The 25,653-nt window shown below is 35.5% G+C and overlaps 1 protein-coding gene across 2 annotated transcripts in view; it reads left to right on the plus strand.

The window, feature by feature from the left end:
* The window catches only part of gb (solute carrier family 7 member genderblind), a 46,378-nt gene that overhangs the window by 12,529 nt on the left and 8,196 nt on the right, over window positions 1–25,653 (plus strand). For both annotated transcript variants that reach the window (XM_081749152.1, XM_081749151.1), the window contains exons 4-11: window positions 49–164; window positions 4,322–4,447; window positions 7,011–7,110; window positions 8,516–8,560; window positions 14,708–14,831; window positions 17,818–17,921; window positions 22,005–22,101; window positions 25,489–25,638. In XM_081749152.1, coding sequence (XP_081605278.1) covers window positions 49–164; window positions 4,322–4,447; window positions 7,011–7,110; window positions 8,516–8,560; window positions 14,708–14,831; window positions 17,818–17,921; window positions 22,005–22,101; window positions 25,489–25,638 — 862 coding nt within the window. The remainder of the gene's footprint in view (window positions 1–48; window positions 165–4,321; window positions 4,448–7,010; window positions 7,111–8,515; window positions 8,561–14,707; window positions 14,832–17,817; window positions 17,922–22,004; window positions 22,102–25,488; window positions 25,639–25,653) is intronic.

Consider the following 25,653-nt stretch of genomic DNA (forward strand, 5'->3'; position numbering starts at 1 on the left):
GAATTGTTTCTACCGAATTATAGGTGCATTTTGTTCACTGTTCTACAGGCCTACAACCAATGCGATTATGGGTTTGACGTTCGCAAATTATGTAATTCAGCCATTCTTCCCAACATGTGAACCTCCAGATGCTGCAAAAAGGATGCTTGCTGCGGCTGCCATATGTAAGTAACAATAATTTAGTTTGTGTTCTTTTATAATAGTATCTCGTGATCGTTTATATGTTTCACAATAATCTGATTACTGTAAGATTATCTGATGTTTTGTCGATTACATTCTGAGAACAGTAAAATGAATATTGAGTTGCTGAAAGAAGAAAGCTTAATACTACTGCCCGCACATATTGGATGGGCACAAAGTCACTTTCTCTAAAGCAGGTGAACAAAGTAAAGAAATGAGCGAGACTTTTATATATACAAGGTGTATTAGAAAAGTAATGAGACTGATTTCGTACTAACTAAAGTCCTTGTTTTTCAAACAACAATGTTGTCCCTTCAAAGTAGTTTTCTTGGGCAGCTATACACTGGCGGAATCGTTGTTCCCACTCTTGGTAGCAGCGCTAGAAGTCTTCAAATGGTATGGCTTTTAACTGGTCGGTCACAGTCTTTTGAAGTTCTCTAGAGTTCCAAAATTACGTCCTTTTAGGACATGTTTCAACTTCAGGAAAAGGGAAATGTCACAAGAACTCAAATCAGTGAATAGAGGGGTTGAGGAACAACAGTAATGAGTTTTGAGGCCAAAAATTCACTGATGGAAATGGCCGTGTGACACGGGGCATTGTAATGAAGCATTCACTGTCTACAATGTCTGGTCTCACACGAATCACTGTTTCCCTGAGCCTTTCAAGGACACTTTTATAAAACACTTAGTTGACAGTTTGTCCTGCTGGAACAAATTCTTGGTGCACGATACCCTTAGTGTCAAAAAACAAATCAGCATTGTCTTGATCTTTGATTTGCTCATTCGACATTTCTTCGGCCGAGAAGATGACGGAGTGTGCCACTCTTCGCTTTGCTGCTTTGTTTCAGGATCATACTTAAATATTCAGGATTCATCACCTGTGATCACACAATTTAATTCTTGGCCATTGGCAGTCCTCTCAAGAAGATCAACGCACATATTTTTTTCGATTGTCCTTGTTTAGTTGTAAGGTTTTTCGGCACCATTTTGGCGCAAATCTTTCGCATGTTCAAATCGTCTGTCAAAATTTGATGTACGGTGAAAGTGTTTAAATTTAACTGTTCACTCATTCTTATTGTTAAACGACGGTCTGATCTTACAAGAGCTCTCACACATTCAACGTTTTCGTCAGTTTTTGAAGTTGAAAGTCTCCCTGAGCGAGTTTCATCTTTAACATGTTCTCGGCCTCCCAAAAATCATTTGTACCAGCGGAAAACTTGTACTCTTGATAAGCAGTGTTCCCCATAGCCCTGTTTCAACTTTTCAAAAGTCACACTCATGGATTAACACAAAACTTTATTGCACAACGTTGCTCTAAATTCCGATGCTCCATTTCAGTAACACAACTTCACTGATGGCTCTGTCAAAAATAATGTGTTAGCTGTATGGAGCTGTAATTCGGACTGAGGAACTGGAAGGGATAAACAAACCGGTAGACACAACGTTGTCAGATCGCCCGCAGTGTTGCCAGTCTCATTACTTTTCTCACACACCTTATATATATAATACACACTAGAAGTGGTACCAGTGTTTTGGAACGGTTTTTTTTGTTTGTTTGTTTGTTTGTTTGTTTGTTTGTTTAGAAGTTTGAGTGTTCTTCCAAATAGTACAGGTGTTGAGATGAATCGCGAATTAACAAAGTGACAATGTGTTTTCGTGCCAGAAGCTTGATGGAAACACAACAAAAATACAAATATGGTGACAGACATCAGATTTCTAGATGTGGAAACACCATGTCAAGCCATGAGAAATCTGAACCAACGATTTGAGGTTATAGATTCTCTGATCTACCGCGAAACGGATGACCACAAAGTGTACGAAATAAGAGAAATTCTGAATATATTGTTCATAGGTTTGTATCTAGCCCGAAGAAGTCTACCAAAAGGAACACACGTGACCTGGGATTAACGCGTACCTCGTTAACGAACATATTAAAGGATTTGAAGATGAAACCTCAACAGCCAAAGCACGAATGTGATCCGAACCAGTGTGTTGAGTTCTGCGAGTGGTTTCTTATTCAGAACGGTAACATTTATGGAAACGAATTGTATGAACAGACAAGGCCTCATTTCAGGTGAACCGTCGCGTAAACAGACAATTATGTTTATTGCAGTGATTGTGACAGAAGAGTTATACGTCCTTGGTGTCACTAAGTGGGGTGGTATTTGGAGTATGATGTCATAGGATCATTCTTTTGTGTATCACTGTAAACAATTCCTTCAAACTATAAGATGTTGCAAGAAGTTTTAATTCCAGAACTTGAAAACAACACTCGTTACAAAATTATTCAGTTCACGTGGCAACACGATGGAGCACCGCCTCATTTTGGTGTTGTAAGTAATTTATTGGATCAACATTTCGATTAATGAATTGGTCGTCGTGGTACGGCAGATTGACCACCCCGTTCATGTGACTTCTTCATTTCTATATTGTTAAGATGAGGTGTTTCCGGGCAACCGGATGATTTGGAACACTTCAAACAATTAATCGAATAATGCCAATCTTCGGTTGTCGTGATACTGGCAAATCAGTGCCGAAGAGTTGTGCCTCTTGGTAGGAGACAGTTTCAACAGTAATTGTAAAGTACTATTCGCGACTTTCAAAATGATACAAGAAAGTTAAGTCCAAATTACTAACAAACTCTTGCGCGGTGTGCTTATGCATTCAGAAACACACGTCTTGATCTACTATCTACTCCTGGTATTCAAACTAACCCGCCCTCCTCTCTCTTACTTCTTCTTGTCTAAAGCAGTCTATGTGACGTAATATACTCTTTCCATTCAGACAGTGAAAACAGGAACCATATTTACAAGCTTTATAGCTCTAAAACCCTCTTTCATTCGTTTCTTCTGAAATGCCTTTTTTGAGCCTGAATAAAGAAAAAAATGTCACAATGTTCCCATACCTTCACAAATGCCTTTTTGCATTCTTTCCCTTGTTTAAAAAATGCATACCACATCAAGCTAGAAAGATGCTCCTTGTAAATGCTATGGAAATTGTCAACCACGGCAATAGGTTTTGTACTTCGCAAAGTCTGTAATGCGTGCGCAGAGTTCTGAAAATTACTGACAGAAATGAATGTTATTCAATGATTTTTCATTTCATTTTATTTGGAGTATTTGCAAGCAAATGTTCCAGGGGCATATTTTACTCCCTACTGTACACTTGTTCCTTCTGCAGTCTTGTTGTTGTACATTTCTTCGTTTCTCTGTACGGACCCTATAATTTATCAACTTAAAAGCCTCATGCCTCCCTTATTTGGCAACAATAATAACTCACCTTTTGCTTATTTTCTTTCACGTTTTATGCTAATTGTTTTAATGCCATAAAATGGTATAGTTCTATTTGCAAAACTATAAGTTTGTGTTGGGATGGCAACACTGCTTGTGTGGCACTACTGCCGTGTTCTTGGTCACGTGTCCCCCTCCCGTAGGTATCATGTTACCTGCACACATTTTTCATTTTCTGTTTTTTTCCGGCATTTTTTGGGGTATAACTCGGAACAGTCTCACCCGATCACTGCTTCATGTATAGGGCCCATATATTATACATTATATGTAGCGGGTAAACAAGGCATTTCCGCACCGAGTGACTATCACCCAGATGATTAGCGACCTACAATTAATCAGGGTACCAATTTTCATAAATATCCAGTTGTCATGGGTCACGTACATCCCTTGTCAGGAAGAAGAAAAGCATATAATGGACCGTACGATGCAACATGGTCTCTAGGAGGAATTTCAAACGAATTTAGTATATGTATAAATTACCATCAGAAAAATATACTATGGGGGATGGGGTAAGACACTGAAACCGTTCCTAGGAAGGGAAGGGGTGACATGTAAAGTAATAGAATATACTTAATGCAATAGCATAGGTGATAACTATAGTCTTTTAAGATAATTGTTTAAGTTCCATGTAACCTGTTTTAAGCAGAAATGGGTCCATTATCCAAATAAAGTAGGGCACAGTTAGTTTCTTTTTATAAACTCACCTTACTATACCAGAGATATCCGCTGAGAGTTTGAAATAAACATTTAAGATAAGTGTGTGACTACTCGTCAATTACAGTGAGTTTGTAATTACAGTCATACTGGTTATTATAAACAAATTTTTATTATCATGGTATTCCTCGTTTTAGGTTTCGTCACCTTCATGAATTGCTTCAACGTGAAGGCGACAACAAGATTGCAAGATGTGTTCATGTTCGCCAAAATTGCAGCCCTTGTCATAATTATTATCGCTGGTTTAAGTTGGTTGTTTTTGGGTAAGTGTGGCTTGTTCTTTATCAGCACATTAAGATAACGTACAATAGAAAAACACTGTAGCTTTCTTCTTTTTTTAAGTCCTGCCTCAAGACTTACGATCACAAGAAATGGCATATTAAATGCACTGCTATTTATGAAAACTGCAGCACCAAGAAAGAAAGACGGAAATGCATCCAGACTCAGGGTTTGTATGACAGGGTATGATGTACGAACTATTCAGATTTCAACGAGTTGACACATAACGTGTGCTGAGCAGCGTCCTTGATTATGTACGCATAGTATGGATGGAGAGTGATTTATACACCACTCAGAAAATGTGAATGGGGAAACGTACGAACAAGTGTTACTACGGCATGGGCATCGAAAGACGCAATATAAACAGACTACAGCGTTGAAACGGGGCTAATAATCAGCTCAACGGAAGGCAGCTTCTACCATGAAAATAGCACGCACAAGCGTTATGCTATTGCAGTGAATTTCGGGAAAGAGTGGACAGAAGAGAAACATACAGAGCAACGATCATGCAATAAGTTACATCATGGGATGATGGACATCTTGTCCGCTTAGTTGTGATCACACAGTGTTGCCTGCAGAGTTCATTCAACGCTGGAGCACGGCATAAATGCGGACTTGTCTAAGTCGATGGCATCTACTGAGCGTTGGACTGGGTGTCTACGTGTCTTTGCCTAGGCTTCCATTCACGAACAACACAAACACCTCAGGGTACAATGGCGACGTCTCAGGGCGAATGAATACCGTCGCTTGCATGCTGAGTGGCTGACATTCGTGCTTCCGAACGAATCTTACTTCAAGCTCTCGCACAGGAACATTAATATACGCGTTAGATGTTATTGTGGTGAAAGCAGTCGACAATGTGCATTATCGAACGTCGTAGGAGCCGAACTGCAAATGTGATGGTACAACACATCTCGGCTGCTACGCATTGTGGACAACGTCACCAGTGATCACTACATCAGGAAACTTTTTGCGCCAAATGGGCTTTGTGGAGAACAGTGTGCATGGGTTTTCTCGGAGTTCTCCCGTTTCCAGCTTCTTTCTTTCTTTCCATAATTTCATTCATTATCATTACAGTCTCCTTTAGCCTATATGGCATAACCGTGGGACGTAAAACTGAAAGATTTAATTTTCATCGAGGAAATTAAGAGTCCCTGCTTTTAGATAACTCCGGACATAACTTACGCGTGTGGTGTCTGTACATGTAGTTTCGAGTTCGATTCCGTTGGGTTCTAACTAGTGGTTCAGGTTCCACTTGAAATAGTAGGTCCCGTCTCATATAGCCTCAGTGCTGGAAAGGGGCGTTTAGTATTAATGGATCAGTCATATTTTTGTGAGGACAGTGCTCATCCACATGTATCCCGGAATGTGCAAATCATCATTGAGGAACGGCGGGTACCGTTGCTTTCCTGCTCTACCTGTCGCGTGACATTTCCGTCGTTGTACATGCACAGTGTATAGCTAGTTGGCATCATGTTCGTCATTGTATTTCAGCAGACAGTTGACCATATCTTATCAGGCAATTCCTCATAAACATATCCAACATCTGTTTCATTCGCTATCACGATTTATAGAGGTTCTGGTTTCAGTACGTATAGGTTTCACACTATACTAGTTTATCAAATTTGGACGTGTTGTGCAGTTCTGAAATCATAGTTATTTCTTTATAGTCGTGTAATGAATGTGTGCCGTACGTTTCATGGTATTCTTTCTTGGTGTTGCAGTTAAAAAAATTATATATATAATATCAGAAAGTTTCTTTGACAGTAGAAACTGCTGTTTCTTTTGGATTTTTTAAAGTTTTAATATATGCTATGCTTACTGTACGTGATAATTGGCACTGTTTACCCTTATTTGCTCTATATTAGTAGTGTGCAATTTTATTTTTAGTTACTTATTGTCTGTCATATTTATTGTTCATCCATCTTTAAGTGTTTTCTGTTGAATATTGAAGAATGAGTCAATTATGTAATTGTGCATTACATATGTACTGTTTTAACTTTAAACTTTAGATTTATTATTGCAGGGGAAAGTTATCAATAGATCTTGCCCTGTGCATCTGTCAGTTTGAGTAAATAGAAAAATTAGTGAGGCAAGTTTTTTTTTTTTTTTTTTTTTTTCTCAGCTTTGGGGAGAGAAAGAGTTCGTAGAGTATGGGTTAGTTAATATCGTGAACTGTGTCACTGTTAGGTTCATGACGATGTTTGATAGCTAATTGAATTTTCCTGATTGGAATTTTATTAGAGGGTCATTTGCGGATTCGTAAAAAAAAAAAAAAAAAAAAAAAAAAAAAAAAAAAAAAAAAAAAAAAAAATTGAAAATTCCTAGCCTTGGTAAGTTCGTGAATTATTTTTTAAGATATTTTATTACTGTATGTGTTTGATCTAAATTTCTTCTCTCTGCAAATTTTGGCATTGTGTGATACCTAGGAAAAGGTTCCTACTAAGACCTTGGTATAAAGGAAAAGTCCCGTTAAAAAACTTAAAATGTTAATATATATATCTATATTGTCCACTTAGTTCTGTCAATGAATTTTTAATTTTATAGGACACACAGAAAATTTTGATGATCCATTTTTCGGGACCAGTACTGATCCAGGACAGATAGCGGTGTCCTTTTATTCAGGAATATTTTCTTATGCCGGATGGTGAGTATATTTTAAGTGTAAAACTTGTTAGAGGATGACCATGATTTGCGAATTTACAACACAATGAAGTTCCGTTAATATAGTTGTATTCCTCCATTCTAAAGAGCAGCCAAGTTCGTGAGTTGTAAATAATGCAATTCGTGACAGAAATCATTGAAACGTGGTGTGTAGTGTAGAAATGGGAAATATAACTTTAAACAGTTAAACATAGTAAAGTCTTGCTCAAAGAATCGTGGCCACCTTCTCTTTTAAAAGCCATATTTCACAATAAGTAGGAAACATGCTTTGGATTGAAATTAAGGATCTCAGTTGAAAAAAGGTACACGTTTATTTGATTTCATGGAGGGGCCTGATGGGAAAAATCGCACATTTACAACTTTTTGAAAAGAAAGCAGTTAATTTCCTGAGGGGGGGGGGATAAAAATGGATCAAAAGATTGCGATCTTGGCTAATAATTAGTTTTTGGATCAGGAGCCACAAAATTTTTGAACGGTCCCTAAATCGAGTTTTCGTATTTCCTACGGAATAAGCATATCATACTGAGTTAAGTGATAGTTTGGGTTTGGCTACACCATATCTAGTTCTCCAGATACAAAGCCTACAAGAAAATTTTTGATTGAAATATATTGGATCTTTTGATCTAAAAAATGTAAGTAATAACTGATCTCTTTCTTTTTAGAATTAAGTACTCACTACTTCCGGAAATGTCTGCAAATGTTAATGCAATTTACGAGGAAATAAAGCTATAATAGGAAACTAAGGGAAATATTTTCCATTCAATAAACAACTTAATGTACAACTAGTTGTTCAGCCCGAGTGCAAATGTTAATGCAATTTACGAGGAAATAAAGCTATAATAGGAAACTAAGGGAAATATTTTCCATTCAATAAACAACTTAATGTAGAACTAGGTGTTCAGCCCGAGCCTGTGGCCCGCTGCATCATCAAAGAACGACATATTAAAATAGGTGGAGCCCAAAGAATACATTAAACATTACTTTTGCCCTGCGCGTCGATGAACAGAATGATAGTGGTTGTACTAACTAAACCAAATATGTACCAAATACATGCAGTTACGTTATTAGGTGGCTAAACATGCGGCTACACGAATATTAATGCTCAAATCTTGACATTAATGTTAATGTTTCGTGCTTTTTGACTACGTTCCATCTATTTTAGGTCAATTTGCTTTTAGAATATAAAATCTACGTAATCTCTTCTACATTTGAGGTAAATTGCAGCCATCTCCCCCAAAGTCTGTTCACATCTTTGCAACCGGATAGGTCCTTGTGGTTCTGTGTAACGATAAATCATTGTAGTAATGGGCAAAATATTGAATATTTTGATATGTCGCGCAGAAGTGTTAAAGAAAATAAATAAATGTGATTTTCTTTCTTGTTTTTAGGAATTACCTCAACTTCATGACCGAAGAGCTGAAAAATCCCTACGTGTAAGTAACATGAGGTAGTATTTATGACGGTAGGAAAGCATGATTGAGCTAAAATGTAGTGTGGTTAATATTTTATAGAATAACTAATCACATGTATGGTGAAGTAATTTTGTACCTTTTTTTATCCTTTGCTTAGAAAATATTTGTATACTTATTTGTGCTTTACATATAGCAAGTGTAGTGGTTGTGGGTTTATATTAAACTTTTTTTAGCCTTTAATGTTGTTGACACACCAAATGTTTTCACAGATGTTACAGTTCACGCCATCTTTATTTGTGAATGTTGAGTGCATAGCGCACGGTATGACTTACACTGCATTACGTACTAGATGAAGAGGACATTATCACACGCCATTGCGCCTGCTTACTGTACATTGCCGAAGGAAGGAGGATTTATCTAGTGAGTAACGACATTACTCACATCTTAACGATGAAAATGGTAGTGTAGATTAGCTTCAGCTTTGCACAGAATTCTTGCAGAAATTTATTAGTATTTGTTCTGTTCTGAAGAGAAAAAAATACGGGTAAGTAATGGATCATTTTTGCAAGAAATATAAAGAGAGGAAGTTTTTTAGTATTGTGGCTTAAATTCTTTAGTATTAGACTGTTGTATATGAAATGGATTATTTCGTATTGTCGTTTTTTTTTTTTTATTTTTATTTTTTAACTATGTGATTTAACTAGCTGAACTTGCGCTCTCTACACAGCGCATCATTCACATGTGAGCATGAATCTTGTTATTCTTCGCATCATCTGTATATGTACCTTTACAGACACAAGTGAAGGACGTCTTTATAAGAATCGGCAAGGGGTATCATAAAGGGGAGATTTTTTCGATTATTTTTTCAGTATCTCGCATCATTTGCAAGATTTGAGCCTACTTCCGGTTGGAGTTTCTAATTTATGTATGATCAGGGTTTTCTTTCTTCTTTCATACAATATGTGATTGCAAATACATTACACACACAATTAATTAGTGACAGTGATATATGGTGTTCGTTGGGCAAAACACTCCAAACAATAAAGATTCATTTTAGCAAAAGAAACACTGGCCAAAACTTAAAAAAACCCACTTTATTTTAAATTATGATTTGTAACTGTTTCGGATATCTAGCATATCCTTCTTCAGTCCTATCGAAAATAAATGAAAATACAGACATACATATAAATATTGTTATGACAAAGTTTAAATTTTTTAATCGTCATATATATAGTCATTGTTATGAAAAAGTTTAATTTTTTTTTTTTACCAGACATATATAGTCATTGTTGTACTTTTTATTTATTTATTTTTTTTTCTATTTACTGAGGCCCTCAGCCAATCCCATAAGTCTTCGTGTTCACTTTCCAATTAATCACGTTCCTTCATTTTTGGTTCTTATAAGGGCTTTTTTTATTATTATTATTATTTTCTTTTTCTCTATGCTATTCAAACTTCCTTGCCTGTTTTCGTTTTTTATTTATTTTCGATAGTGTCTGAAGAAGGAAATGCTAGATATCCGAAACAGTTACAAATTATAATTTAAAATAAAGTGGGTTTTAAGCTTTGGTCAGTCTTTTTTGTTAAAATAATCAATCCAAAGCCATGAATAGTCTTACTATATTCATTTTAGACTAAAGAAATGGTTATTCTTCGTTTTTCATTATCATTTGCCATTAAAAAAAAAAACCGTCGGCGGGATATACTAACCCTGTATACAAATGTGTGGTGTTGGAATGTATAACTCGTTGGATATGATGCTTTACTTTTTAAAATTTCAATATTTCCAGTGTACTCCTAAAAATGTAAGAAAACAGTAACAGCCATGTTTTTTTTTTTAAATATTCAATTAGAACTGAACAATCTACACAAAATTTGCAATCAATCGGTGAAAACTGAATCTTTCTAGGGATTGTGGTTTCCGAGATATCGTTGTCAAAAGAATTGACCACAAGCATATAAACTTTTTTAACCACAAACATATAAACGTAGCTTTTTAGTAGAATAGATAGTTCTAAATATTTTTAAAACTTGCTTTCGTATATATTTCTGATGTCTTTTGAGCTACTTTTAATTTTATTTGCTTCACCTCTGAGCAAGAGAAAAGATCCAGTCCTAATCGTAATGAAAATTACCATTCTTCCACCCTTTGGTTGGGTGGAGAGAAACGTACCGAGTGAATAGTAGCAGGGTGTCTACTGGTCATGAAAGTCATGAAAAAGTCATATATTTTGCTTAGTGGTCATGAAATCCATGAAAAAGTCCTTTATTTACCCAACTGGTCATGAAAATCTGAAATCTCAGAGTGTATATTTTTATACTTCATACTTTTATACCTCATACTGCATGTACTGAAACAGTTGTATCAGGTCAGTAATTGTGAGAATATCCCCCACCAGTTAGTGCTGGCTAACTGGTACTTTACTGTCTTCCTAGCTGCTCCCCATTTCATCTTCTAGTCTCTGTAATATAGTAACAACTTTTTACTGTCCAACTTTCAGATCTGCTATTTCTTTACTTCTAAGAAATGTAAATTGTGTATTTTTGGGCCTTTAGACGTATGCAAATAATATTATTCGTTTGAGTTTGCAGATTTTAAATTTGATTATCAATTTTTTTAAAACGAATTTCTTTTATAATTTGTTTTGTCTTTTTAAACCGCAATTAAAAATTTGTTTACTGCCTTTTAAATTGCTCTTGCATTTTAAAATTAGTTGTCAGCTAATCGACATTATGTACATTAGACAAATAAGAACATAACGTGATCTTCATCTTAACCGATGCACCACTGATGGTAGGGGTTTATTATTACTAATGGTAAATTTTTATCGCCATGGTCATGAAAATTTGAACAAAAAGGTCATGAAAAGTCATGAAAAAGTCATGAATTTACTTTCTGGTATTCCAGTAGACACCCTGAGTAGGCATCGGATCATCTGAATACGAGATATGCAACTATCAAGTTCATTACGCACGTGGCAGCCATTTTGAATTGCAGAATAGTAATGCTAATTTGAAGTCGTGTTGTCAATTTTAATGCATGAAAGAGAATAGGCCTATTCCCAAATTTTTAATGAGTTTAGTTGAAGATTACTTTTATAGCGAGAATTCGTTGCAAAAAGTAACGTAAGTTTGGTTTTTCATTCCATATCGATATATTTGACTTAATTATATCCTCTTCGTTGACGTATAATTGTAATGGATTGACCATTTCATACACAGTAGACTAATATGTTATTGGATTTTCGGGTTCATTTCTTTTTAGAAGTAGGGGGCGCGGTGGCTCAGTGGTAGAGCGTTCACCTCTGGTGCTTGGGGTCCCGGGTTCGATCCCAGCCCCCGCCAAGTGAACTTTGTGGTGGACAAACACCGTGTTCGTGGGTTTTCTCGGGGTTCTCCCGTTTCCTCCCACTTTCTTCATTCCACCATTTCACTCATCTCTCATCATCACCGTCTCCTTTAGCCTAACCGGCATAACCGTGGGACGTAAAACTAAAAGATTTTTTTTTCTTTTTAGAAGTAGCAAGTAGCATCAGTGTAGAAAAAAAATCTAGTGAAAATTCAGTGTTCCGTGAAATAAAAAGGAAGTTAATTTGATTTTCAAGTCTTTTAAACTCATCAGTTGCTTTGTAAAGACCAAGGAATAATATATTGTTTGGAGAATACTTTTATCTCAAGCAGTGGCGTATATAGGATTTTTTTTGGGGGGCTATGAACAACACGTGACTAAGCACTTGTATTTTTCCTTTTGGGTGTTGACAAATTTTAATGAAGTTAATTTTCCTTCCTTTAATATTTATATAATGACACTTCCAGGTATGAGGAATGAAAACATTGAGTGAGAGTGGGGAGCGGGCAGAAATAACTGAAAGGTAAGATAATACCTAAATTGTCAAGAAGGAAATGGACAGGGGGAGAGGTATGAAATTAGGTGCCGGCACATTTTAGAAAAATAAGTAACCTATCGTTTAAAATTAAATACAGATCCCACGATAAGGAAAATAAATGTAAGCCATTTAAAGGAAAAGGTGTAATTTGAATGAAATAATCAAACAACAAAACAGTTATGAACAATAGAAGGATATTAATATTACTACACTATATTTTATTAAATAACATACAACATTTTGTTCTTACATAATTTTTCACAACTAATTTAATAATTTTATATTTGTTTAAAACAGCTCCTTGTGAATAGTATGGCGATTAGGGCCTATATTAAGATACATACTTCCTTAGTTTTAATGTTACTGACGACGGCCGAATTAAATCACAACTAAGAAAAAGAAACAGAAGAGTAGAATGAATGAAAGAAAGAAAGGGGAAAAAAGGAACGCAGTTCTTACATGGAATGAAATTTGACAGATACAATATTATTTCTGAACAAAGAGCGTAAAAAAATATAAAGTCAATGAAATTCTTAGAAATGGTAAGAAGGATCATTGTTGTACGTGGAATGCGAAAAACACTTATTTCGGTTGAGGGTGGGGTGGGAGGCTTGAGCCCGATATCCTCCCTCCTAATTACGCCACTGATCTCAAAGAAATTTTAAACTAATATTGTTTATTTCTTTTAATTGTGTGGATATTTTTCTGAATTCTTACACAATCTCGTTTATTTTTATTAATTTTGTTCAGGCAATACATTTGACAAATTGCTGGAGAGGTTTGTGCAATCTTGCCTGATTTTACATCCATGTTATTAGCTCGAATATCAAGCAGGTTGAGTACTTCGGATCATAGCACTGATGGAAATGGTCAAAAATGCGTAATGTAGTTTTGCGTTAATTTTTGTTTTTTCATAACTAAAACAAAACTATTTATATCCATCTCAAATGGTTTCTAAAGATCAGGTGAGTAGCTGTGTATGAGAATATTGAATCAGAATGCCATAGACACATCCTTTAGTAGCTTCCTCATTCTGTTCTATCCTTCATTTTGTGTGCTTCAGGTACATTATGCTTCAGCTGTAAATACGCTTGACATATATCTACTCATTTATATGGTAATTACTGAATACAATATTTGTATTGTAAAAATACAGTACTTTACGCCTGACGTGAAATATTCTATCTGCATTTCCAGTTCTAATCTGTTTACTCGCTGTTTTGTGTTATGCTTTACTTTAAACTAGCCTGCTCGATTTCTACCATACTGTATTTCTTGCTTTTTGTAGTTGCTTCTTGAGAAATTTTAATTATTTTTTTTTTTTTTTTCCTTATCAACCTTTCAGCAACGGTGTGGAGTTGTCTGTTGCTAGTGTACCAATCCTACGCAATACCAGTTTATTTTTTACTTCTTGAATGTGTTGCATTTGCATTTCTGAGTTCCTTTATTTTAACATAGATAGATACTGTAAGGTAAGGATTTAGTGTATTACTGTTTAGTTCTACTTTTAGATCAAGTTAGTAGCTAAAATTTCTTACTTGAATGTAAAATCTAGTAGAAAAGGGTAGTAGATTAGTTTGTTTTTTATACGATGCAGTTTCGTTCTTTCACTAAGTTAGCAACTTTTACATCTGTTGGAGAACTGAAGTTTCTATTTAAATTCTAAGTGCTTGCTTTTTCATTCTTACATACTGAAAACTTAAGTATTTTAAGTTATTACAACACGTTTAGGTACTTGCTCAGAAACAATAAAAATGAACAACAAAATTGCCAACACGAATTTCATATTAATGGAAACCTTTGTCAAATTTTCAAGAGAGATTATAATTTTAAATTGGTACCTAATAAACATGAAGTGAGTTTTTTAAACATAAAGTCCTAACCTTCACGATTAAATATTTCGGACAAATTTCTCCGATTGTCCTTCATCAGGAGTGGAAATTATATCGTTCTATGCAATAAGTCGATCACATTCTATAACGATGTAACTCTTCTGGATAAAATGAAATTCTTTGAACTTCAAGATACCAGTACACTTATGCAGTAACAATACCATAAATAGCTATCATGCTAAAATGTGTTTTTTACGTTCTATAACCTGTTAGTCGTGTGAAGTTTTGTTGTTACAATTGCAGGGAAGATAAATTCAGATTCATTCCTAATGTGTTAGTTATTAAATCTTAAATGAGAATTATTAAAATAACGCAAATGAAAGTTTTAAATTGAATGAATCTCGTTTGTTTTTTTTTCTGATAACTATCAATTAACTTATTTGTTATAGGAATCTTCCAAGAGCCATTTATATCTCCCTTCCTCTAGTAACATTGATCTATGTTCTTGCCAACGTTGCCTACCTTGCTGTGTTATCTCCTTTGGAAATGGGAGCTTCCGATGCTATTGCTGTGGTGAGTCAGCATTTCCATCGTTCTGTGACTTTCTTTAGTTTGCTTATATGTTTGTATTGTGTAACGTATCTACTTGATTTGTACTTAATCGAAAGTAATGAAGTTGAGGATGTAATTTTTAACGTATTGTTTAAATTTATCCAGGACATATTAATATTCGCTGACACTGTGGTTACGCTAGATCTTTAAACAGATAATTGAAAAAAGAATATACCATATTATCCCGGATATATAGTGCAGCCCAGACTATAATACGGCCCCATGTTTTTGACACGATTTTAATGAAAAAATAAATTAGAAAAAAGTACCTAGCGTAAAATATTGCACACACACACACACTTTTAAGATAGATAATGGAAAACTTACCAAGGTAAAACTATTTTTAAGATTTAAATCCCATTCTTTATTGCGCCTTCTGGTGGCTTCCAATTTTCTTCGTTCTTTTACTGTCATCATCATCATCATCATCATCATCAGAAATACAACTGGATTCTTCTCCATATCGATAATCACCCCTTAAAATGTCCATCTTCACCATCATCCATATCGTTAGAAACAGCATTGTTTGAACTCTTAACAATAAACTAACTGCTAATCTTGGCCCGTGCTGTAATGATCCACTGAGCAGTGATTTCAGTTTTCCTGGTGGAGTCGGTGAATTTTCTGTTTCAGGAATCAAGTCAGTATATCCAAGCGTAGATTGTCCTTAAAGGGTTTATTGAAGGCCCAATACCATTATATCTTTCCTATATACGTCTAACTTTCACGAGTCGTAGGAGAGTGATATAGATGGTACAGTTCTGCGTAATATGAAATAATTTTCTTTTTTTCTCTCTCCTTTTTTCTTTCCTTTTCTGATTTCCTTTTTGTTTTTTTGTTTTCCTTTTTCTGTTTTTTTCTTTTCTTTTTCTTTTCTTCTTTTTTCTTTGTTTCTCTCAAGTGTAAAGGACTAGGCTGCAATTTAATACTAGTATGTTTTCTACGATACTGTTTTGTAATAACTATCCTACTGTATTCGGGACAATGCGGTATTCGCCGTTTCGTAGCTTCTATAAGCTTTCGGTAGACTGCCTTATTTTGTTTTTGTTTCTCATCGACCAATTTGCATGGTAATTGAGAAAATTATCCCGTCATTTGTTGAAATTCTTTTTTCAGAGTATTACAGTTTCATTAATTTGCCTACCTATACTGTTTTTGTAATATTTTTAATCTTAAAAAAATATTTACGTCTGCGATAAATAGATACAATATTATTTCACTTCTTATGTATGTCTTAAAACATTATTTTTGACGTGGTGGCATACAAATAGAACGCTTGAGTTCACGTCATACTATGGAAGTCTTAATTTACGTGGACTTCTCCAGAAGTCTGTTTCTACTCACTATTTTCATATCACTTAATTCTTTCATGATTATTCACGTTTATTGATCTTTTGTGTATGTCAACCTACACAGTACGGTAATTTGAAATTGAGACTGATTTTTTTTCTCAACATGTGGTGCAGTTGTGCAAATGAACTGTGGTGCAAACATAAGAGAAATGCTTCATGAGTTACTGATACTAGGTGCATTGATCTTGTTGACAGTTACTTGTGTAGGCGTGGTGAGGTAGACAAGTGTTCCTAAGCTACGTCGTGAGTTCAACATGGAACAAAGAACGAACATAAAGTTTTATGCGCGTCTGGCTAAGACTTCTACGTTAACTTATCAAATGTTGCAACAAGTGTATGGGGCCCACTTGTTTATCTCGTGCGCGTCTATTTGCATGGCATAGCAATTTTAGGGAGGGACGGGAGTCAGTTAAAAACAAGGGGACGCGGTGGCTCAGTGGTAGAGCTTTCACCTCTGGTGCATGGGGTCCTTCGTTTGATCCAGCGCGCGCCAAGTGAGCTTTGTGGTGGGAAGGAAGCGTGTGCGTGGGTTTTCTCGGGGTTCTCCCGTTTCCTCCCACTTTCTTCGTTCCACCATTCCGTTCATTTCTCATCGCCGTCTCCTTTAGCCTAACCGGTATAATCGTGGGACGTAAAACTTAGACTTCATTTCATTTCAATTGAAAACGATGAACATCTGTTTCGTGCGTGATTCCTTAACAAATATCAACAAAATGGCATAGTTGATCACTGCAAAGGACTGATTGTTATCGTCAATAAAAACCCTAACCTCCTCCTGAATATCGGTACCGGGAATGAGACATGGGTTTTTCAGTATGACAAAACATCAGAGTGCAGACTGGAAATCTCTCCACTAGCCAGAAAATTACGACAGTCAAATCCAAAATCAAACTTTTGCTCATGGTTTTTTTACGGTAGTAAGGGCATCGTGCATGAGAAATTTTGTCTACAGGACAGATAGTTAATGCTTTACTTTACCTTGAGTAACTGAAGCGGTTACTGTTAACATATCACACGTGTGAGGCCCGAATATCGGGGTGATGTTCAGTGGCGTCTTCTCCATGACAATGCCCCAGGTCACAAGGCAGTGATTGTGGAAGATCGTTTGTCTCAAAAGGAGATTGTGTTGTGTTACCAGATCTTGCTCCATACTATTGTTTTATATTTGCTAAACTCAAATCTGCACTCAAAAGTTCGTACTTCGATGATGTAACGGCCATCAACAAGACTACAACAAGGTTTGTGAACAGTATTACACAAAAGGACTTCAGCAATCCTTCTATGCACTGACTTCTAGGACACAGCGATATATGGATGCAGGATACTTGAATAATCCAAGGTTAAAAAAAAAAAATCTATGTTTACACTTTTTTTCCTACATCTTCAGTCTCGATTTCAAAGTACCGAACTGTTTATATCCATGAGAGGTTAAACTAAACATTTAATTTCTTTTTTGTTTGGTGGAGAAGAGATTAATAAATGGTACCAGCTAATGAATTTTATACTTAAGTGGTATATAACACTATAGTCATTATTGTGTCAATTTTATTTTTTGTAATTATTATTATTATTATTTTTAAATAATTTTGTTTTAGACTTTCGGTAACCAGCTACTTGGCGTAATGTCGTGGATCATGCCTCTGTTTGTGGCTATGTCTGCTTTCGGTGGCCTTAGTGTCCATATTATGACATCATCCAGGTGAGTTACATGCTTCCTTCTACTTTTTAATATGAATTCCGTGTCTGTTTAGGTTTAGTATAATTTTAAGTACAAAATCGGTTATTATTGAACTTCGGATATGTCATGAGGATTTGAGATACTGGCTTTTTAAATCAACCTAGTTACTTTTCTTCTTGTATTGTATCATAGATTCTCATTTCCGTATACTTAAAAAAAAAAAAAAAAAAAAAAATCAATTACTGTATTACGGTTTTAACAAGAACTTCTTTTTATGCAAAATCATAAGGAAACATATTTCAATATAGAAGTTGGATTGTACGAGAAATGTCGTTCGTGTGGTGGTTTTTATACTTTTGTACATCCAAAGGTAAGACAGAGAAGAAAATACAAGAATGGAGAAGGGTATTGTAAAAGAGAGAGAGAGAGGCAAATGATAAGTAAAACAAAGACAGAATATAGCAAGGAGCTTCCTATGGCTACAAGGAGAGAGGCTACTGCCTACCTCGAAATCGAAGTATCTTAAATTATACTTCGACCAGAATGGAGGATTACGTACAAAACCCCAACATAATACAATCTCGCTGGCTAAACTGAGGAAGGATGAGTGGAGTGCTATGCGACAGGAAAGTAAATTGTAGGTTAAAAGGCTGAGTATATATTCGTAAAACAGTAAGAAGACTGATCATGATGTACTGTAGTGAAACTTGGGCAATCACAAGGGTCCATGAAAAGTTGTAATTGGCGGAGATGAGAATGTTAAGATGGATTTGTGGTAGACTTGGAAAAATAGAATAAGGTATGATTATGTACTGTTCAAGTGGAACCTATGAGTACCAAGTTCTAAGGCTGAGATTACTTGGACATGTGGAACGAAGAGACGACGACTATATTGGAAAGAGAATTGGGAAGCTGGAAGTAAAGGTAAAAGAAAGAGGGAAAGAACCAAGATGATATGGAAGGACAAGATACAAGATGAACTGATGGAGAGGGGCCCAGGATAGAGGAGAGTGGAGGAAAAGACGAACGCCAACATCTTATAAAAATGGGAAAAGCTGAGACAAAGATTACTATTACGATGACAAGCACATCTTCAATGTAGAAGTTAGATTGTATAAGAAATGTTTGTTAATTTGTCTTTTTAGTGTTAATTTACAAATGTCTTTAAATATGATATAATCCGTAGGATTAGGTGTACGAAACAATGATACTTTTATTCTGACGATTTTCATACCAATTAACGAATTTAAATAATTCAGTTAACATAACCCTAATTGTTTCCTATTACCTCTGCTTCCCCAAGAGCTAGTTCCAAAGATTGCATTTGGATACATTTAGAATTGATATTCGAAGAATGAAAAACGTACGACTGGATCGAAATTTGAACCTGAGTCTCTGGCTTACCATGTCGATGTTGCACATTCTATTACGTAATGGTCTGAGTGTCATCACCATTTTAAGAATGATAGAATGTATGGTATGGCGTGTTCAAGGACCGAACTGGGTAACGTACTGGCTAACGTATCGGCACGGTAGGCCAGAGACCCAGGTTAGAATCTGTCCAGTCATTCACTTTTCACTTTGAATGTAATCGAATTCACACCTATAGAGGAACTGATGTGAGATGAAATCCTCAGTTTATCGTATATAATACATCCAATATTATTTAAGTGGTATTGCGTATGAATGCAAAGAAAACAATGTAATACAACAGTATATCAGAATAATTCAAAAACAATGCATAAATCAAATTTAATTTTTCAATCCTTATGACAACTATTTGTGTTTGTAACGAAAGGAGTCTTTAAAAATGCCAATTCATGCACGAAATTATTGTCCAAACTATACGTTTGTCATAAAGAAGGCATATGTGACTCTGAACGTGAGCATTTATTCTACATAATAATTAAAATAGTAACTTCCTAAAGTCGATAATTAACATTATATTAGTCACATTTCCAAGACTAGTAAAAGTTTGAGGAAATTTCAAAAGCGTAAGAATAACTTAATACAATAAGCTATGTCATTAATATGAAAATGGATACGGGGCCACGGTGGCTCAGTGGTAGAACGCTCACCTGTGATGCATGTGGTGCCTGGTCCGATTCCAGCTTCCGCCAAGTGGACTTTGTGGTGTACACATTCCTTGTGTGTGGGTTTTCTCGAAGTTCTACCGTTTCCTCCCACTTTCTTTATTCCACCAGTCATCCAATCATTAATTAGTCTCCCGTAGTCTCAGTTTATAATCGTGGGATCCTTTGAAAAAAATATCTATTATGAATATTCCATTTTTTTATTGTATGAATATTCCATTTTTTTATTGTTTGACACAAATGTTCGAAATTTTGAATTCATAGAAATTGTAATTGAAATAAAACGTAAAAATAACAAAATATATTAGGGTTGCGTAGTACAGACGCGATACTCAATGCTAAATAATTTTGCTGTATAATCAAAGATAAAATTAGTTGCTACATAAATATCATGTTCGTAAAGAAACTCCGCCGGGTTGTCAGAAAAATTGATTTGTCAAGGTAAAAGTGTAGATAATTGTCAAGAGGACAACAGAGAAGTATTGTAATACGGTAGAATGATTATGAAGGCATCATTGATAAATTATATTGTAAATTGTATTAACGAATATATGATGTTGGATTACACAGCGGAATTCTAATTGGAAGCATGTGAAATCAGTATTAATTTTGTAATATACTGTTGTTACCGTTAATTTTTATTGAACTAACAATATAGGAGAAACCATAATAAATAAATATATTTTTGTAGTGACATGTTATCAGGATCGATTGGGAGATTTCTTAAAGTGATCAATGAAACATCAACTTAGTAGTAACAATCTAGATAGTAAGTTAGTAGTATAATATAGTCCATGTCGCAACACCAAAATGTAATGTAAGAGTAAAATTCTGTTTAAAGTGCCTAAGGTATTAACAAAGATCTTTACAAAATTTCTTTACGAATAATCGTACGAATCAAAAGGATTAGAATGTATTGATAGAGCTAATAAATTTATATTGTTTCCCGTATCGAAAAACAGTTTCCAGTTTACTTATAAAACATTAACTTGTTCATTTGATGGTGCAAGCTAGGAAAGTTTCTGATCGGCGAAAGATCCTTCAGATTGAACAATATAACTCTCAAAATTATAACGAAGTTAAGATTTAGGAAGAGATGGCTAACCATAACTCTCACGTGTATCCAACTGGGATTTTCACGTTGGTGGGACGCCTGAGGTCTCCGGGAGAATAATATTTTATTCCTTTGAAATTTCTTTGCATTAGTTTCTTCCAGAGACATTGATTCATTTCCCGTTATTCTCCTAATGCAATATTAGGGTCCTAGTTGTGTGGAATTAGTAATTGTTCACTGCTTGGAGTGCTTACACATTGACAAGTAATTCTCCGAATGGAAAAGGGGATTTGCTCGTTGTACATCATATGTTGTCAGTGAAGTTATCTTTTCCTTCGTAACCTAAAGAAAGCAGAACATCAGAGAGGCTAACTACAACACTTCGCGTGCAACTCACTTCGCTTGATGTGTGATCGAGACAATGTAAATTCATTCAATGGAATATAACACTTTGAGGGTCATGCATAAATATAGTATTCTGAAAAAAACAATTTTTAACATATATCTAGTAACTAAATTGATACTTAGACTATTCCTACATAGGAAATTATTATTATTTCATTTTTTTTATTATTTATTTATAAATCTTCACTATTGTTCTACTACGTGGTTGCTCTTACTGGTCCGGGCAAGAGTTAATTGCATTTCGTACAGCAAATGGCAATAGTAATCAGTCGTGTATCGTGGTTTTACTGTGTAGTCAACAGGAAATACTGGAAGCGGAGAAGGAACATTCAAAATGGTGGTTTCATGGTGTAATCACTGGGACACAAAGGGTCAATAACGCTGTAAGATAGTATTATTTGATGTTGATTCTAATAAGGGAAGTCATGATTGAAGTAGAGAAAATTTCTCATTTCACAATTTTGTAAAAATTGTTTTTCATTTTACTAGTAAGATTGCTGGGAATTGTATGGTAAATAAAACTTTTTTTGTTTTTTTGTTTGTGTGTTCCAGATTGTGTTTCGTTGGTGCCAGACAAGGTCATCTGCCGGCTATGCTTTCCTTTATCAATATTAATAGGTTTACACCAACACCATCACTAGTTTTCCTCGTAAGTTGCTTTTAATATTTTCTTTGTACATATTTGCATTGAAATATGGAAGAAACAGGCAAATGAAACTCGGCTAAAACTGGGAAAATTGCGCTATTGTTGTATCGCTGTGGATAGAGAAGACTTGGCGTGAGGTACGATCATCAGCGTCTTGCATCATTAACATGTATGTAATTGTTCTCCTGTAAAATTATATATATATATATATATATATATATATATATATATATATAATATAAAACCCATACATCGTATTCTTATTGAAACGTTTTGTTAGCTATGTCTTTACAATGCTGACAGCAGTCAGCGAGAATTCGACATTTAACATGTTTACGTGAACTACAGAATGCAGAGAAGCAAGGTGAGTACAGTTTGAGTTTCTCAAACAACTTACATAATAATGAACCAAAAATGTAGATTCCTAACGAAGACGATAACATTAAGACTCACATAGGTAATATCAAGCTCTTTGGAAGTTACATCCAATCCATCCATTTTTATGTGCTTGGGAAGTAGAAAAGTTTGAAGTGACTTCGTTTTGTCGCGGAGGGTGCAGGACTGGCTTTACCTGACACCCACAATAATTCTTAAACTACAGCTTCCGTTGCGTAGTATCAGAGGAAGAGAGGGAGGGAGGGAGGAGTGTGTTGCCAATTGTGGAAAGTAGTAACATGCAAATACATTCTTCTTTCTTTTCTAGGTTTTCGCCGAGATTCATTTCTGTAACCCGTATATGAGTAATTTGCCTGTTTGTTTTAAGTAGAAGAAAGTATTGTGTAGTTGAACACCTTGTAGCTAATTCATTTACTTAAGCAAGAAATCTATGTAATCTGTGATCATAAGAACATTTCTAATCATATAAAACTAGATTTGTGTAAAAATAGTTTTACTATAAACAGAAATATCGAGTCTGTATGAAATTAATATTCCCATCTCTAACTCATAATTGTATTACATTCAGAAGTGGAAGATATGTCGATACTGCTCCCTACTGATGGCGTATTTACACCATTGAAAAAGGATACTACTTCTCATAAGTATTGTGCCTCAAGTAACAGGTTGCATGCCGCGAATTGTAAAACTTCCATACATTACAGTCCACCGAGATTTCTCCTCATTTTGATGTTACGAGAATATCTTCTTGAATATTGCCCGTCAATTGCTTTTTTTCTTGAGCTCCATGGCTATATAGCCACCATACGCTCGTTCGGTGCGGGAGACCCATGTTCTATTCCAAGTGAAAGCTCATGGTTGGGATATCACGCTAAGCTGTATGTCCACGTCTCATGTGGTCTCGGTGTTGAAGAGACGCTAACTCTAAACCAACAGCCATTGCTTTCTTCCCTTTCTTATTTTACATGGGTCAGTCAGAAAGTTAGTTGCATTCCCTCGTAAATATTTTCGGGCAAAGGTTATTTTGATGAAATTGTATGGCAACACTGCAGACATGTAGCTGTATCGTGTGACGTAGCGGCTTTCACGAGGCAGGTATAGGTGTTCTGATAACCAGTCGTAAACATGTCTCGACAGCTGCAAGTGGCCTCCAAATTGGAAATGCGTGCATTGATTCGTTTTTTGCGAACAAAAATAAGGTGTAACTGCACTGAAATTTATCGGCAGTTTCATGAAGTGTATGGGGAAAATGCAAGGTCATGTCAAGCTATCGGGAAGTGTTGCAACATGTTTGAGAACGGACATACAGATATTGACGATGCCGAGCGCGAGGGAAGACCATCAACTGCGACAAATCCGGAAATCACTGCTCGCGTGAATGAATGCATTCTTGCAAACAGACACACAACAGTAGACGAAATCGCAAATGAATGATACCACTCGGATGACTAGGCGAAAGCTGCAATCCAAAATGGTTATCGGGCATTGGACGGGATTTCTTTGCAGAAGGCATAGAAAAACTTGTACCACGCCACGACAAATGCTTAAATAACGGAGATAATTAACGTTGAAAAGTAGATTGTGAATGGAACTTTACGGTACAAATAAAGTTATTGTAAAATTTCTATGCTGTTGTATTTTCTTAAGCAGTGCAAATAACTTTTTGACTGATCCTCGTATCTTCTATCACATTCGCAATAAGATTTTTTTCTTATTTATTGAAGTTTAGCTTTCCTTTCCAGCACCGACGCTACATGAGACGTGGACCTACGGTTTAAGATGGAATCCGAACTACCGTAGTGCGTGTTAAATGTCACCGGAAATCAAACCCATGACGACATGCTAGTCATTAAAACCAAGAAGGAAAAAAGATTTAAAAAATAATAATAATAATGAAACTAATTCCTCTTTACATGTCCCCAGTGTTACTATATCACTTTTGTTATTTTCATGTGAAGCATCAACCTTTTTAAAGGATGACACCGAGAAAAAATATTTTGAGCGAGTATACGTGATTTGTTGGGTGAGGAACACACCGACTCACTGGTAGTATACTTACGGAGTTTTTCACTATGTGGACTTCGAGATAGACAACATTGTACGCTGGTTTGATTTCTGGTGGGTTGTTTGTGGTTGCATGTCTCATACGTCATTGGTGCTGATCATTCCTCTAGTTTTGTGTACATACTTCGTATCGTTTGTCCACTCGATCTGCACGACCAACATAAATGTACAAGGTATCCGGAAACAATACCAACAAACTTTGTGAAACAAAATGGGTCCATAAATGCATATTTTCGGAGCTATAGCTCGTCGAAAATTGGTCGGAACGATAAAATAAAGGATCATAACTCAGGAAAGAAATGTCGGATCAAGTTTGAGTAAAGAACGCAGTGCTTATTTCAAGCCTAGATTCCATTAGTAAACCAGTGAATGTGGAACTGGAACGGCGAAGAGTTTGCATCAAAACATAGAGATTTATAAGGTGTTCTAGAAAGGAAAAATGATAAATCAGGAACTGAAAACTGCCGCTCATTGTAGATCCGTTGGTACAATTTTATCTAGGCACAAAATTACTACATTCTCTTATCCGACCCATTTTGTATTATACCGAACAATTTTCAAGTGGCTATCACTCCAAAATGACGCATTTATGCACTCATGTTAATCTGTAATTATTTTATTTTCATGTAAGGATTCATTTCCCAAACTTTTGTGGTGTTCCCGACTACGCTATATTGCCTTGATCCTGATACACTTCCCACTGTATGATCGGAGTTCTCTTTTCTGACTTTAAAAATTATAGAATTGCACAAATAATATATACTTCTTAAAATAAGAATTTTGTATTTTTTCTTCTGAATCTTCTGGTTAATGTTACGGTTTTTATTCTAATCGATTATATCTGTTAACATGTTTTATGTCGGTTTTTACTTTGTTTTTAACAGAATCGTATATTTTATGTCACAGTTTTTACTTTTCTTTTTCCTCCAGAATCTTTTGTCTCTTATCATGCTGTGCACGAGTGATATCTATGCACTTATAGATTACTCAAGCTTCGTGGAATCATTTTTCATTATGATGTCTGTTGCGGGAATTCTGTGGCTTCGGTGGAAAAGGCCTGACATGCAGAGGCCAATTAAGGTAAGTGCAACCAGC

This window comes from Thermobia domestica, chromosome 2 (genome assembly GCF_964235325.1).
Source record: "Thermobia domestica chromosome 2, izTheDome1.hap1.1, whole genome shotgun sequence".
Lineage (NCBI taxonomy): Eukaryota > Metazoa > Arthropoda > Insecta > Zygentoma > Lepismatidae > Thermobia > Thermobia domestica.